Source organism: Tauraco erythrolophus, chromosome 4 (genome assembly GCF_009769465.1).
Source record: "Tauraco erythrolophus isolate bTauEry1 chromosome 4, bTauEry1.pri, whole genome shotgun sequence".
Classification (NCBI taxonomy): Eukaryota; Metazoa; Chordata; class Aves; order Musophagiformes; family Musophagidae; genus Tauraco; species Tauraco erythrolophus.
This window is the reverse complement of record NC_141468.1, coordinates 46,209,506-46,226,970: the sequence shown is the minus strand read 5'-3', so window position 1 is coordinate 46,226,970 and position 17,465 is coordinate 46,209,506. Positions and strand designations below refer to the sequence as shown.

General features: G+C 37.4%; 1 protein-coding gene across 2 annotated transcripts in view; it reads left to right on the top strand.

Annotated features, from left to right (window-relative positions):
• Window positions 1-16,124, top strand: part of PAWR (pro-apoptotic WT1 regulator) — a 78,810-nt gene extending 62,686 nt beyond the window's left edge. For both annotated transcript variants that reach the window (XM_086610548.1, XM_086610547.1), the window contains 3 exons: window positions 8,116-8,263; window positions 9,648-9,752; window positions 16,038-16,124. In XM_086610548.1, coding sequence (XP_086466674.1) covers window positions 8,116-8,263; window positions 9,648-9,752; window positions 16,038-16,124 — 340 coding nt within the window. The remainder of the gene's footprint in view (window positions 1-8,115; window positions 8,264-9,647; window positions 9,753-16,037) is intronic.
• The last annotated feature ends 1,341 nt before the right edge of the window (window positions 16,125-17,465 follow it).

Below are 17,465 nucleotides of genomic sequence, written 5' to 3'. Positions count from 1 at the left end.
TAAGGACCTGAGAGATGCAGCAGACTTATCCAAACCCCTCTATTATGTTATTATTTTAAAATAAATTTAGCTAGTTTTTTCCTGGGTCTTACTAGTACAGAACAGTTTCCCAAGCAAATGGCTGACTTGACCACACTTTCCCTAGGAGCTTCACGGTTAACTTATGAACCACTGTTTTCTGAAGTTCAATACAGGAAGATAATTTTGTTCCTTTCTGCAGTAATATTGAAATAAATTTCTATGGTTTGGTCATACTGTCTCAGTTTTAGGAGATGCTGCCCATATGTAGCATGTCCTGTTTGTTATTTGTTTGTGTTGAGCCAAGTGTTACTCTGGTCATTACTCAAGTTCTTCAATCAGAAAAATGTTTCAGAAGCTCTCGATGCCCCTGACCAGTGTGTGAAAGTTTTGCCCATCTGGAATTAATATTGACACAGCTATCACGATTGTTAGAAAAATGTAATGATAACATTGAGTCTGAAATACGTCAACTGAAGCAAGGCATTTGTGTAAACATATTTTTATTTGACACACAGATGTATTGTCTTTCAGATATCCTTTACTTAGGTAAAATAAGGTGGTTAATTCATCTGTGTGTATATATCCTGGCTGTAGAAGTAACTGCAAAGAGCACCTACAGTTATCTCATCTTCACTGGAGTATTTTCCACCCCCTCAGACCTTGTTCACCTATGGAATCATAGGATGGTTTGGGTTGGAAGGAATCTTCAACGGTCATCTAGTCCATCCTCCCTGCCATGGGCAGGGGCATCTTTCACTAAATTAGGTTGATTAAAGCCCCACCTAACCTGACCTTGAACACTTCCAGGGATGAGACATCTACAACTTCTCTGGGCAACCTGTTCCAGCACCTCACCACCCTCATTGTAAAAAATAACAACCTGTCCTGTTATGCTTTAGATTCCTTAGTGTGGTGCTGTCTTTTATATTTATATTCCTGGGTTCTCGTAAACCTAGTCAAATGATGCTTTTTATTGCTGTAGTTTTTTGGGGTTTTTTTAATCACTTTGTCATTGCATAATGGGTGGACTTATTGCCATAACTGTAATAACTATATAATCTCATGGTTACTTTCTTTTTAATCAAACACGTTTTAGTTCAGTCTCCACTTCCGCTTCTGTCCCTGTGCAGAATTTCATTGCTATTTGTATCTGCTGCTGAATACTTAGTGGTGTGTGTCATACTGCATTGTGGTTTTTCATAAACCTTATCTTTACTCTGTTCACATGCTATATATCCTCACTCACAAAAACTTGGTTATGTGGAGAGTGGTAATAAATAGAAGTTTGCGCAATCACAGTCGTAGCTTATTTGAAAACAAGCTAATTCTTCCGATTAGTACTGCAAAAATAGGAAACTTCGAAGCTAGGAAATGCTAAAATAAGGCTTGTTTGTGCAGTCTTCATTTAGTCAGCTTTAGTTATATGTGGGATGTACATTCTTTGTTCATCAGCTTCCCCTCTCAGGACTGGCATCACATTCAGGAGGAATATGATTTGCTGGGAACTGCTGTTCAATATTTTGTTATGTATGTTGCCATCTATCCTACTCATTGCATAGTCTTCTAAACTTATGTTGAAAATAATGGATTATTTTCCTGTGAGGTCAGCACAGTGCCCAGCACTCACAAATACTAAGTAGGTTTTATTCTAACTTCATGAGATATACAATGCCCATTGTGATTAGAGTTAATAGTATCCTTGGTTTTCCTCTATATTTGAAAATTTCTACCTCCCTTGAAGTAATTTTTCAGGTAAGAGTACTTGAACAAAGTATGTCTCCCAGTGGTTTCACTTTCTGGTGTGAGTGCTAAAGGAGTCAGGACCAGAGTCCTCTTGTGTTCTGACAGTGTTTGGCTTATTTGCCCCTTCTAACGTCTGCAGTAGGGAAGGTCTTACAGAAAACAGTCTCCTCTAGTTCTCATTCAAATCACTCACATCTCACTTAAGTCCCAAATACAGCAGAAGTCCTTTGGAAACTGAAGATGCCATTCTGTGATTACACCTTGATCTAGAATGTGAATGCCGAAAGACTGAATTGGCATCATAAGCTACTTGAAGGCACAAATATGTTCAACTTAAAGTGCTTTTAACAGTTTTGGATGTATTCCCTTAGGCTTTCAAGGCAGACTGAGAGCAAAGTATGTTCTCACATAGGAACAACCACTTTGAGATCCCATGTTAACTTGTGCTGCTCTGGTAACAGGTGGTCAGTGCTTTGTGGGTGGGGAAGAGACTGTTAGTAAACTTTGTAGGTATATGACAGCAAAAGGGAAAAAATAATGTTTTCCTAAAATCCTGAGCTCCTTCATAGACACGTTATTTGTCAGGAATTTTCAGGTCATTCTCCCTCATCTTTACTATTGCTGCTCCTTCTCCAGTCGTTCCTTAGCAGAAGTGACATCCCTTGATCTCAGCATTTTTCTTCACTGGTTCCCATTTCCTATCCTATTTAGACACCTTTTCCTCTCTCTCCCCCTTTCTCATACATCCTTATATTTAACCATTAAGGTGCTAGTCTTCTCTCTCTTTTTTTTTTTTTTCCTCTTTTGTCTCTATCCTCTTCTGACTTATAGTCCTGGGTTACTGACACCATCCCAGGCTTCCAGTACCTTCCTTTTCCCTTCCCATATAGCTGTTTTCATATCTACATTGAGATTCCCAGCCTCTGGGACCTAGCAAGGCAAGAGAGAGTGAAGAGCAGAGGGATCTGAACTGTGTGTTCTCATGGAATTGCTCTTCCCTCAGTATGTTCCATGGCTCAAGGAATTGCATAGTGTTTAGTACCTATTTAAGCAGATGCACTGGCTACTTTGACTTACATGGATGCAGCAATCCATAGTTAAACCTTTATATGGCATTGCTGAGAAACTTGTTTCACCAAGTGCCCGTTGACTGGAAGACATGTTTACAAATGAACTCTGCTGTTGTGGTATTCTACTTCTGTTCTGGCTGACTTGGACAAACCGAGCCCATCTCCTTACGCAGTAAAGTAAATAAAAGTTTAGGATGAAGATCTTAATCTATGATTTTACCCTGTGTTTTGAATTTACTTTGAAAATTGTCATACTTATACTCCAGAAGTTTATGCAGGGATTCCTTAGTAGCTGCATGATTAACTGCATGAAATATTTTCAAAAGTGATGGTTTTGTGTGTTCTAGAGTGGTACTGTAAGGTATATTGAAAGTGTGACCAGAATTTGCAGGGTCCTGCTGACAGGAATCCACAGGACATGTTCGTGAGTGTATTTGGGAGTTGTGAGCAGCCATATGTCCTGACTGTGAGCTTTATGTGATTAAAATGTGTAGATATCCTTCAGTGGTAATAGCCCATATCAACTTCCTCATCTTTCATATTTGCCTAATCTTTTCTTCTTGTGATACGCCTCGTCTTGGCTGTTCTGAACTTCTGTTACTGTTAACTGGGTCTACCAGTCTTTGCGCTGTTTTGTGAGTCGTTATTTTAAAGCTACAAGCACATTGCCATTAGTAGGAATGTTTTTCCGATTCAGTTCTGATGCTATCAGCACAGTTGGTGTCATCACTGATTTCTCAAGTAAGAGAACAACAAAATGTGTTCTGTTCATTGAAATATTTGAGTGTAATCTATGTGTAAACATGAATTATGTTTCTCTTCGATTCTGTGAACTAAAAAGTTTGCAAGTAACAATAAAGCAAGATACGTACCTTGACATAGGAATATTTTTGTAAGTACAGGGAATTTGTTTTAGGAGCTTATTTTTAAGACTGTCTGCTAGCTTTTGAACCCATTTAGATTCTTTTTTAGAAATGTCTTAAATCGAAAAGAAAACCTTGCAAATCAGGATTTAAAATAACTCAGAAGATTTTTGCATGGTTCATGGATCAGACAGATCAGGCGGGATCAGTTTACAGAAAGTTAGATTAAAATCTCTTTGTGGTTCAGGGGTGTGTTCCCCTTGTAAGTTTGCTTATTAGTGGAAATGAATACAATATGGTATGGTTTTATGGCTTCCAGACGAAATGTCAGAGTTGGTTTTTGTTGGGTTTTTTTCCCCCTCTTTTAGGATAGTATGGCACATTAACATGGAACCCAACAGGTAGAGACCCTTACCCACTAATTATAAAAAACTGCATTGCACTAGAGTTTAACATTCATGCAAGAGTTGAAAAAGAGATGAGGAAGAAGAGATGCTGAGAAGAGAAGCAGCTAGTGCTTCATAACACTTAGGGGAGGTGCTCTGAAGAAATTCTCTTGCTCAATGTTTTTAGAGTACTACAAAGCTTAAACTATAACAATTTACATTCCATCATACTATCCTAGGTCTCACTAATTAAAAAAAAATACAGCTGCAAAATACTGTTTCATAACACTATGCCCAGACTTGCCTGCTTGCCTGCGTTTGGGAGTTTTGCAGTGAGGGCTGGCTGTTGAAACGTCTCCTCTAGCTTTTTACATTAGGACCACTACTGTGCAGATACAAACACTTAAAATAGACAGGGGTCACTCCACGTGCTTGTCTTGTATTTTGTATCCCCTTTTCAGCCACTGCTGATTGGCGAGAAGGCAGAAGCACTTAGGGTTTATTTCTACAGAAGCGTTTGGTGGTCTAGGTTGAGCTGGCTGCAGTTCCTCACTGTTCCTTGTGTCAGTGCTCATGCAACTGGACAGAATGATGCTTCAGGGAGCCACTGTGGCTGAAAGTCATTGACTTCATTTTGCTGAGCTGCTAGATTGCTGCATCAGCTCCTTGAATGGTTTCCTGCTCAGTCACCTGAAGGCCAGGGCTGGGAAAAGTGGATGAGGCTAGGAGTGTGCAGCCGTAGAGAAGATGAGGCTGTGCCTTTCCTTGACTCTGCTCTGAAAGCCACAAACTTGGCTTAAGCAGTCCGAAATAAGGTGGCCTGTTTAGAAAATTCTTTTGCTTATTCTTCCAAAGAAGCTGTTAGCAGCTGATTGGATTGCAGTGACATAATTAATTAGGAGTTTCCAAATCAAGTGTAGTTACAAGATCCTGGTAGTAAAACTTCAAACGTGTCGTAGTTGAAATTAATGAAATCTGGGTGATTTTAGTTGGATGAAATTGCAATTTGGACAGTGCTTTAGGTGTACATTGAGAGAACCAAAGAGGCATTGGAAGGAGCAAGATTTATTCCACCTTTCTGTAATATTGCTGTTAAACCTGCCCCTGTGTGAATAACTGATTTTATTCTAAAGGAAATGACTAGAACATCATTCCAAAACAAAACTACCGTTTCTGTGTAAGAGTAGTCAAACTGTGATGTGGGTTGATTTTGCTATATGATTTTTATTTAAGTACAGCCAGAAAAAACTTTCAAAACCAAGTTGTCTTAAGTTGCAAAAGTGTTTTCTGTTCTCAGCATTCTACTTCAGGAATACTCATTTAAAATGAGGTTTTGATAGTGGCTAATTGAAAGTAATCTAGTGGAACGACAAGTTGAATTTTGTTAAACATCTTGTCGAATATGCCCTTTTGAAACAGTAGTGAGGGATGTCCCCATCCAGATACTTTCTCTTTTGCTACTTTCCAGGTAGGCACTGTAATGCGTTGTGCATATGATTACAAATACAATCGCAGATACCAATTTAAAAAATACTGTTTCCTGCAGCTATAACCTTTTCCCCTGCCTCCCCCTTCCCCCCCCCCCCCCCCCCCCCCCCCCAAAAAAAAAAGGGGGCGGGGAGGGCATAAACCCAATCTGTTTTCTTAGTAGTATACAAAGCTCTTCAGTTTGGACAGATAGTAGTAGTAGTAGTATTGTTACATATTTCTAAACACAATATGGATTATATATATAAAATATACAGGTTTATTTCCATAGAGATAGCTTTGTTGAGGCTGGTGGATAGGTATTTTCTCTTAATAAAGGATAGACATCAAATTCGGTGATGTCGTTATTCTAGATAAATTTTATTTCTTGTTTAAGGCTCGCAAAGTGACATTGTATCTGAAGACTAAAATTCCATTCTTTATGAAAGACGTGTGTACTGTCTTGAATGATACCTTTTTTTTAGTTGCTGTGTACTGGACATTGATTATAACAGCCAAAATAATGAACTTTGTATCTGTCACATTCCTTGTCTTAGGTGGACTAATGCCTCCTTAAATGTTTTTTTTTTGAATCTCATTTCCTAGAAGTCTTAGTGATATACTTGTTGTACTTACTGATACTGAAAAGGAATGTGTTTAGAAGGATCTGCTCCTCAGTGGAACAGATAAGGAAATTTTTGAGTGTGAGTTTCAAGGAAAACACAGAAACTGTCTTAATTTTCAGTAGTAATGAAACCTTTCCTGTCTAGATATTTTTTCTTGTAACTTTCCTGTAGGAGCATCTGCCAAGATTACTCACTGGAGCTCAGTTGAGATACTCCAGTGTTGGCAAAGGGGCTCATTTTTGAGTGATGAAAAATTGAGCCTTTTTTGTGTGGTCTGTCCTCGTGACATGAACAGCATGAGACAACACATCTTTCAGAAAGCTAAATAATCTAGAATTTATAGAGTTAAGCTAAAGTATTTCTCTTATGTTGTGTTGCAACATGCGTATCCGGTCCTAGAAATGTTTTTAAAAAAATCTTCTAGATGAAGAATAAACAATGCTAAATATGGTAATAACATTAAGCTACAAAATTCCTTACAATTGTGTCAGTGTGCCTTGGAAACTTCACACATACTGGAGCAAAACAATATTTATATCCATGCATGAAAAGACATCCTTTTGCCAGATACTCCTGCTTTTGATTTGCACTGTATCCATCTAGACTTGCACATTGTCAGCAGGGGTTTTCTAGAGTTATGAAATGCAACGCTGTTAAATGAACACATTAATCATGTACTTACTCCTGTGTTTTAAAGGCAGGGTTTTAGGGATACTCGTAGTGCTTTTCATTCTTTTCCTAAGTGCTCTTGAAAACCATTGTATACATGTTTCATCTGTGCGATTTCACAATTTCAGACTGGTTGAGGTTGGAAGGGACCTCTGGAGGGCACCTGGTCCAACCCCCCCTGCTCAAGCAGGGCCATCTAGAGCCAGTGTCCCAGGACATTGTCCAGATGGCTTTTGAGTATCTCCATTCGAGTTCTCCTGGTGAAGACTAAACAAGGATTTTGTTGGTTTTTTTTTTTTGTCTTTGGCTGTTTAGCTGTATATTTTCAAAGTCAAAGTAGTATGATTTTGGTGGATTGAGAAGGGAAAGATCTGTATATCTCTGGCTGGTCCCAGGGCACTCTGTTCTGCTGCTCTTATTTGTTCTACGTTCTCTATTTATTCTTAGGTTCTGCATTGAAGGTAAATGACGTTGCTATTAGGAAGAAAACAGCTATGGCAAGGACATTGTAAAATTTATGACTTTGAACGTGCTTAACTTCTCATATATATGTTTAAATTAGCACTGGTTTTGTATGTAGCTGTCAATGCTATAATGTATAAGCTTTTTAAAAACTCTCTTATGTGCATTTGCAGTGCTTACCTGTTAAGATTCCATGGCAGTGTTTTTTAAGGAATTTGACACATGATCTAACGCAAAAAACATCACTAGTTAATAAATGAGTGCCTACCAACTGAGCTATGACAAACTGGCACGTATCCAAGTACTGAAGTAAAAGATTTGGAAATGACATACAATTAATATGTTGGGCCGCGTCGCTTTCTAGTTCCTTACAGGCCATATCCATAGTTCCTGAAAAGTCAGTTCATGTGTGTAAGCTGCCTACGTTTTGGACATGTACTTGTTTTTCATCCTTTATGTTTTCTTCTGCTTAAAAAGATGCTTAGTTTAAACTCTATAGTGGTACTTTACTTTTTAAAATAAAATTGTTTATCTTGGATTTTGATGCACTCAGTTCATAAAACTTTTAAATCTTTAAAAATAAGATAGGAGAAGTATGTTTAAAGTTGATTACCTATGTAATGAGAACTGCATTATCTAAGTATTTGACTCCCTGAGGCAGTGAATTTAGTGAGTTCTGTGCAACACGAGCTGTGAAGTTCATTAGACTGACCTATTGAGTGCTTTGGAAAGCAATTCTTGTTACTTCTATCATTTTCATTTTGTTAAATGTATAAATAGGTATTTGCTTTGCTCTTTGACTTTGTAGCACAGCTAATGCACCAGAAGATGATGCTCCAAATAGATATTCCCGAACAGACAGGACAACTTACAGCAGATACAGCAGGGATGCAAATTCTTCTGGCAGTTCTCTACCAAGTAACGCTTTGGAAAAGAGGATTGAGGAACTTGAAAGGGTAAGTACCACTAACATCTGCATGGCATACATCTGAAATAAAGTAACTTTGAAACCCCATGGGGGAAATTTACAAGTAAAATATATAGAAATGATGCTAAATGTTTGAAGTACAGATAGTTACGTCTATAAAAATGTGTAAAAAGTCAGACTGACTGAGAAGAATGTGAACTTTCTAACCATGGACGTTTAGTTTTTCGTTTGGTATATAAGTGAGAAATAGTTGAGGTAAAGATAATATACTTAGAGAGCCAGCACTGCTCTGCGTATTTCTTGTATGTACCTCTTGACACACCAACACAGGGTGAATAACTTGGGAGAAGAAGGGGTCACTGGCTGTTCAGAAAATTAGCAAGCCTGTTTCTGATATACTTCTTGGTTTGGATTTTTTAGTGTATTGAAATATTATAAAATTTAATTGCTATCCAGTTGTTTGTTTAAAACTTTAACATTTAAAATAATATATTTAAAACAAAGGTTTCATTATTTCAGACATTCTTCATACAAACAGTTTTGGGAAAATATAATAATGTTAAAGCTGAGATTTTTTCACCTAAAACAGTGTTTTGTTAAATAATGTCATCTGTGTAATTTATTACTGGCTTCTCTGAAGTGAATCCTTGTGGGTAACTTGCCAAATATTCTTGAATTTGTATGGATGAAAGTTACTGAGTAAACACAATTTGAATAGATCCTTTTTTGGAAAGGATGAAAATAAAGCACATTTTGTAGAAATTACTTTTTTTTTTTTTTTTTTTTTAAGACTTGGAGAAGCCTGATTTGAGTGAAGTACACCATAATCCTCCCTTCCAAACTTCCTGCTGAAATAATTTAACTGCCAGTAACACAGAAAATAGAGGAAGATTTAAAGACTTTCTTTCAGTTTCTTGAACCCTCATTTACTGAATTCCTAATGGACGTTTTTTTCTCATGTTCAGGCCCACAGATCTAACAGTGAGTCTTCATTCCTTGTTAATGGCAGTATTTAAAAAAAAAAAACCCAAACCCAAAAACCAAACTTAAAAACAACTAACTTTCCTAATATAAAAAATTTGGAAGCTGATACTTTACATTTACTTACTTCTGTTTTAGGCCCCTATCCAATTTTGAGTTCATACTTAAGTTAAATATTAATTAAAACATTATCTCTAGAATCAGAGAGATCACACAGGTTTGCTGTGGGTAAAACATTTTCTTAGATGTGATTCTTTAGCTTCTCCTTGAAAGGTAAGGGCTTGATAACATGGGTTTGTCTTGCTGTAGAAAAGGAATTATTGGTAAGTGTGTGGGGGTTTTTCTTTCTTTGCTTTAAATGGTAGTAACTTCAAACTGTCTCTTAAAACGAAACATAACATTTCAAACTTCATTGCATATTCTGGTTTTAGGAACTTGCAAAGGAGAGACAGGAAAATGCGAGATTAATGAAGATGACACAGGACAAAGAGGAACTAATTGGAAAGCTGAAGGAAGAAATTGATTTATTAAACAGAGTAAGCACATAATTTCTTGTATGGTGCTATATAAAGAGGAGATGGAGGTCTCTGCATTCTCTGTGCTCTTCTTCAGGCACTCAAATCCACTGGGAAAGGTCAGAGGAGAATTAAGTATGGGAGGTTTTTTGTATTCGTGTAACTTTTCAAGAGACCAGTCAACAAGCTATATTTTTTCCAGGTGACTTCTGTTTCACAGAATCATAGAACAGTTAGGATTGGAAGGGACCTCAAAGATCATCTAGTTCCAGTCCCCCTGCAATGGGTAGGGACAGCTTCCACTAGACCAGGTTGCTCAAAGCCTCATCCACAACCCTCACTACCCTGAACATAAAGAATTTCTTCCTTATATCCAGTCTAAATCTGCCCTCTTTCAGTTTAAAGCCATTGCCCCTTGTCCTATCACTACATGCCCTTGTAAAAAGTCCCTCTCCTGCTTTCCTGTAGGCCCCCTTAAGGTACTGGAAGGCTGAAATATGATCACCCCAGAGCCTTCTCTTCTCCAGGCTGAACAGCCCCAACTCTGTCAGTCTGTCTTCATAGGAGAGGTGCTCCAGCCCTCTGATCATCTTCGTGGCCTCCTCTGAACTCACTCCAGCAACTCCATGTCCTTCTTGTGTTGGGGACTCTAGAGCTGAATGCAGTATTCCAGATGGGGTCTCAAGAGAGCAGAGTAGAGGGTCAGAATCACCTCCCTCAACCTGCTGCCCACACTTCTTTGGATGCAGCCCAGGGATACGGTTGGCTTTCTGGGCTGCAGGCGCACATTGGTGGCTCATGTTGAGCTTCTCATCCACCAGCACTCCCAAGTCCTTCTCTTCAGGGCTGCTCTTAATTCATTTTCTACCCAGCCTGTACTTATGCTTGATACTGCCCCAACCCACGTGCAGGACCTTGCACTTGGCCTTGTTGAACTTCATTAGGTTCTCACAGGCTTATCTCTCCAGCATGTCAAGGTCCCTTTGGATGGCATCCCTTCCCTCCAGCGTGTCCACAACACCACACAGCTTGGTGTCATCTGCAAACTTGCTGAGGGTGCACTCGATCCCACTCTCCATGTTGCTGACAAAGATGTTAAATAGCACTGGTCCCAGTACTGACCCCTGGGGAACGCCACTCGTCACTGGCTTCCACTTGGACATTGAGCCGTTGTCCACAACTCTTTGAGTGTGACCATCCAGCCAATTCCTTATCCACTGAGTGGCCCATTCGTCAAATTGGTGTCTCTCCGGTTTAGAGACAAGGATGTCGTGTGGGACAGTATCAAATGCTTTGGATAAGTCCAGGTAGACGATGTCAGTTGCTCTTCCCTTATCCACCAATGCTGTAACCTCATCATAGAAGGCCACCAAATTTGTCAGGCAGGATTTGCCCTTAGTGAAGCCATGTTGCTGTCATCGGTCACCTCCTTATTTTCCCTGTGCCTTTGCATAGTCACCAGGAGGATCTGCTCCATGATCTTGCCGGGCACAGGGGTGAGACTGTAGTTCCCTGGGTCTTCTTTTTTTCCCTTTTTAAAAATGGGGGCTATGTTTCCCCTTTTCCAGTCAGTGGGAACTTCACAAGACTGCCATGATTTCTCAAATACGATGGATAGTGGCTTAGCAACTTCATCTGCCAGTTCCCTCAGGACCCGAAGATGCACCTCATCTGGTCCCATGGACTTGTGCACCTTCAGGTTCCTTTGTCATGATTAACTTCCATAAGTTATATGTTATTGGACTACCTGAATTTCTTGTTGCTGTGTTTGTAGAACAAAGTTGTAAAAGCAAGAGTTCTTTACTGCCTCTTCTTTTGAAATTCAGTATATAACATTCCAGGAAATAATTAAGTTGGCGTTTTGACAATTTTCTCAATACATTGTCACCCAGGACTTTTGTTAGACAAAGTAATTATAGTTTTAATTTCATTTTAGTCAGCTTTTAATTACTAATGATAGTTCAGATGATCTTAGAAGGATTTGGGAGTAAGTATATTCAGACACACGTTGTTGTGTTTGTTGTTGATTCCCTCGGTAATGGCAGGACAAGACAGAGGGCAGGTCACTTGGGCCAGCATCACTGAGACAAGGTGTGTGGGCAGGAGAAGAGGAGGCAGATGAGTGATACGTGCTTGAGAATAGGACAGAATGAGAGGCTTTAAAATTGATGGAATTTTAACAAGTCCTAAATTTAAGGGCAGATTGGAACTGTTTCACAGAATGGATTAGTTACCTCATCTTGCACTTCCTGGCTAAGGTGCAGAGCTTGGGTGTACTTGGGAAAAGCTTGGGAAACGAGCTTCTACTGGTCTAATGCAGACTTTCCCGTAAAAATTGAGAAAAAAATTCAGAACTGACTTTGGTCAATCCAGCAGTGAAGGGAGACACAATAACTCTCTGTGCATAGTGGCAAACATTCATTTTGCGCTGTTCGTTTGTGGCAAAGGAGGTCAACAAAAGTTTACAAACTAATCTAGAGGACTTAAAGTAGCTGAGCTTATTCTGAAACAGGTATATTTGTTTATTTTTTTTAATAAAAAAGTTGGAAGTTAATTTGTAGGATAAATAAAGTATTATCTGTTTTGGAGAGATTTCGATTTTAATTGAAGAACTGGTCTTCATGCCATTCTTACGTTCTGCAAATAATCTGTGGCGTCTAAGCCGATGATCTTATTACTGTTAAGACAAGTATTTTTCTTCTATGTAATGGATGGCAAAGCTACTTAATACTGACTTCCTGACTCAGAGGTCAGACAGAGCAGACCAAAAGAATCTAAATCACTGAAGACTTGTGGTTTAGGACCATGATTGTTTGCAAAGTTTGCCGTTCCAGAAACAATGTTGGCTTCTTTCCTGCAATATTTGAAGTGTGATGTCCTGAGTGTCCATCGAGTGATCCATCGAGTGTCTGACTAGAAACCGTCTTTGAACCTTTGCAGTGAAGTCAAGCAGTGCCTGTGCCTTGCCTGTGTTGTAGTGTGATGGCAATTTCTGCTTCTTGTGTGGAAGGAAAACATAAAACAGAATATAGTTCTTCCAAAAAACTCTTTATTATAAAATCAATAAATAGTACCTTTCCATGAGAGATACAAAGCCACCTTATTAGTGCTCCCTAAATAGCATCTCTTAAATGCAGAAGAGAATGTTTTCTTATTTCTTTCTCTCCATCAGGTCAGCATTTATCATAGCTGTAACATTGTCTTTTAGCTTAATTGCAATGCAGGTTATTTATGTTTGCATCCCTTGGGGTTTTCCTAGCGACAAAATAGCTGCCTTTTGACTTTATGACCAGCTTAATAATTTATCGTCTTAAAAAAGTTTGAACCCATGTCTCAAATGATGCTTCCATTAAAACAAATGCAGCTTTACTTTCTTTTTAATAGCTTTTGGATTTATAGCTGCTTCTATATTGGCTATTCACGTGGATTTAGAAAGAGAAAAGCTTTAGAATATTAAGAAAAGCTACAGAAATACTGCATCATTCCTATGCTAGAAGATTATGGAAGTTAATAGGGCAGTTGTGTTTGCCTAAGATTTATTATCATAACTGAGATCACAAGAGCCAGCGTTTGGACATCCATCTGTTCTCTGGACGTCCATCAACATTACTCTGTAGACGTGACACCAGGATTGGATGCTTTGCATCGAAGAACAGTTGTGATCTTCAGCCTTCTGCTCAGATAAAAGGATGTCCTGAGGACTAAAATTTACTTAGTGAGCTTTTGCAGGGCTTTTTTTTTAAAAAAAAAAAAGCTTTTGCTGGTAGGTAACCTTAATAGAGGTCTTTAAATTTGGCCATCTATGCATTCATGGTATTTCTCCATCTTTTCTGTTAATCAAAATATGCAGTTATTGCATGTTAGGTTGCACAGACATGGAAATAATTTCAAGTCAAAGAACCTAAATAATTTTTCAAAATGCCATTTTATTGCATAGCTTTCTGACTGCTCAGCCCTCATATTTAAAAAAATGCAATTTCTAGAAGTTTCAGTCAGTTCGTAACCGTGAATGCATCCTTCATTGATAAAGATCTTATGTTACACTTCAAAAACTGTTTTTTCCAAGAATCCTCAAAACTTTTTGGCAGGCTTTTCTCAATTTAAGTAAATATATTTTTTTAGTATAACAATATCATTTTACTGAGATCAGTTAGTACATCACAAAGATACTGAAAGAACATGAGCTGCATTTATTGAGAAATAGAAAAGGCTTTCTGCCATAAATGGCATTCTTTCACTCCAGTACATTAGCCACTAAAAGTATGTTTGCCACGTTTTTTGTAAGAAAGGGGTAATTGCTTCATAAAAACCTCAAATGTCTGAAGGGAAAGACATCTCAAGACATTTAAATATTTGTAGGCTAAGTTCAACTGTCTGCTAGTTTACACTTGGTCATCTCTGACCTCACTAAGATGTCATTGTAGTTAAATGTGTGTTTGGAGGGAGTCTGCCAGTAAGGATTTACAATCCAATTAGTGTCAGCTTTGTAGTTATTGGTTCCTTTGGTATGTGGAGTTCAAACTTTCCTGCTATGGCATCTTTTTTACTAATAAGCATAAATTAATACTGTGATTTTGAATAAGAAACTTTAAATACCAGAGAGGCAAAAACCACCTTCGTCTCTCAGTATATTGTTTCTGTGGATACTTAAACTGCAGTAATTATTTTTCCTGGCTCATATTCAACAAACTCTTACTGGTGGTAATCTTTGGAATGTTATTTTTGCAGCATAAACAGTTCACAAACTTTTAATATTTTATTTTGAGTAAATTACAAGTATTTTAAACGAAGTTTTTAGATAAGCTTTGATTGAGGCATCTGACGTTCAAGTTAACAATAAGTTCAATCACAGTATTATGTATACTCATCTAAAAAAATATCATTTTATGGAAAAAGTGTTGTCCCTTCATCTGACTATTGATCTGAACTGCACAAGAGAGAAAAAAAAGTGTTTCTTATAATTACATGGTAAACTGTATTTATAGTAGCTATCTATCAAAAATTTCCATGTTTAGATGTTTAAGTCATTTGTAGCTGTTATGTCGGAATGGTCAAATGCTTTTCCTGGAAGTCATGCGTACTGTGATGCAGCATTACTTCTGTGAGGCAAAGAGGAATTTCTGCTAGTGATTTCTTGATTTCACATTATGAAAACAATAAAGTAATTGAGAAAGTATTGCAGTATGTATTTTGACTTGGCAAACTGAGGAGACTTTTAAAAATCATGATACCAATTAAACAGAATATCTCTAGCATTCAATTCTGGAATGATCCCACTAAAAAGAAAGAAGAAAATAGGCTCCATATGTCAAACATTGCTTAACAATGTAAAGGAACAAGAGAAAATATTTTCTCTACTACTATTTTATGTTTAATCTAGCATGGCAACAGTAGGGTTTTGCAGGCTTCAGTCAAAAGGTATCTGAGATCTCTAATTAGTACCCTGGTTGTTCTTCCTTTGCCTGCCTTTCGTTTTCCTCCTTAAAGTGCTGTCCTTGAGGTTACTCTTTTGTTTCTTCATTTTTTTCATTCTCATCCTTGTCTTTCACGTGTTTTTGTAAAGTAAAATTATTTTTAATGAAGTAATGCTTACATTAAACAGCCAATTTCAGTGGTTTTCACTTTAAAGGCTTGAAAAGACTTGGTAGGAAGTGAAGAAGTGAAATGGGAACTAAGTAAGGTAATTCATGGAAGAGGGATGAACATTAGAGGTGGGAGCAATCTGTTTTAAGCACCCATTATTGCTGTGTGTGCTGTCTGTACTTTCAATAGCAGTTTAGACAGAAGTTACAAAAAGCCTTTTAATTTTTTTCACAGAAAATTGAGAGAAAAAAAATGGGCAGACAGTACTTTTTCTGAAAAACGTGATACTTAATTTAAAACACAAAGCAGGTCATTTTGCAGTAATAACCAGTGATGCACATACGTGAGCGGATAGTTGCAGACAGGCGCAGTCTGGGGAGGAGAGACACGACAGCTGACTCATACACTCTGCATACGCCAGTAAAATAATCATGCCTGTCCTATTTTGGTTTCTTGGTGTATTAATTCCTGCTGTAGCTTTCGTGTTGATTACATGTTTCCATTTAAAGGTGCTTGTACATGGGAATCTAATAATAATGTTTTGAAATTACAGTAACGCTTGGAAAAAGGCAGGTTTAACAGATTTAAGGGTAGCTGCTGTGGCACTAGTTCCTCCCAACCCCACCTTCATTTCAGAGCCAAGATGCTAAATGCCTGCTGCTTCTAATTGAGAGTTTGTATTTATGTCTTGAGAAATGTTGACTTTTCTTTTTCCTTTCACAGGACCTAGATGATATAGAAGATGAAAATGAACAACTGAAGCAAGAAAATAAAACCCTCTTAAAAGTTGTTGGACAGCTGACAAGGTAGAAGATTCAAGCCTCAATGAGGAAAGATTTAAAAACTACTGATTGAACGTTAAGGTCAATATAGTAATACTTCCTGTGTTGCAGTATGTTATAATAACTGTATATTTATTGTTAGGAAACCAGATGAATGTTTATTTTCATAGTACTTTCTTCTTCATTCAATGAAATGGCATCTAATTTGGGGTATATTTTTAGCTTTCTTTTCACATAAGAGTAATTATTTTTTTTTACATATTTCAAAATGTTAAGTTCAAAAATATTTGGGTTTTGTAGCTTCAGATTACATCTGGATAAATTGCAGTAATTTAAAATTCATAGCACCAAGATCACTTTCAGTCCATGTGGGTGTATATTTTTGAAATTAACGGAAGCAATACATATAAGCTTTGTTTACACAGACCCAAAATATTTATTTTGGGAGATGTTTCCTTTTTTGTTTAAATGGCTGTAAAGTGGATGCCTTATTACTGATCTATAACATTTTGCAGATTGATTACTTGTTCTAAAACTCTTGTACGTGGAGGTTTTTTTACTATATCTGAAAGACTGACAATAGTAGAGTAGCAATTTTTATTTTTTTTCTGGATAACAGTATTCTGGCAGGAGGGGGAGGTTTTATTGAGAAAAACAACCAACAGCAACAACAACAAAAGAAAAACCAACCAAACAAAAAAAAACAAAACCAAAAAACAATAAATCACCTGTGGTACCAGCATTAATGGGTTCTTAGAATCATATCGAACTGGTGCACTACAGTTTACTTTAAAGCTGAAATGCAAGTTTACTCTCAGACAGTAAGTTTGTTTGCTGTGTTGAAAATTTAAACAAAGCCTGGAGCTTTCATTTTAGCAAAGACACTTTTGCAGTACTCTTCTACTCAAAGCTGTCATCTTAAAATTTATAGTGATCATAACCAATATGAGTTTTTTGATATTTTCATTTTTTTAAGCTGGGTGAAATTTTTTGTACGTAACAAAGTAGAGACATGCAAGTGATTCACGCCCTTTTGAAAGATCAAATGGTTTAGAAAAACCTTTTATCCTTGATTTTAAACTAACAAGGTGTTTAAAAAGTGCCTGTTTAGATGTTACAATGCAGTTATGACTGCGTACTGATTCTTCTATAACATGGTAGTAGACAAAATTTTAATTTGACATTAACCACAAACGACAGTTAACAATTCTCCTCTTAAAATTCTTGTTAGGCTGAAATTTGATGTACTTTATTTCATCTTAATACAGCATTTTTTTCATTCCTGATCAGAATAAATGTACATGTCATTTGAGTCAGGATGCTAGAAAGGAAAATATTTCAAAGAGTTGAGGCTTTTTCTTGATGATTT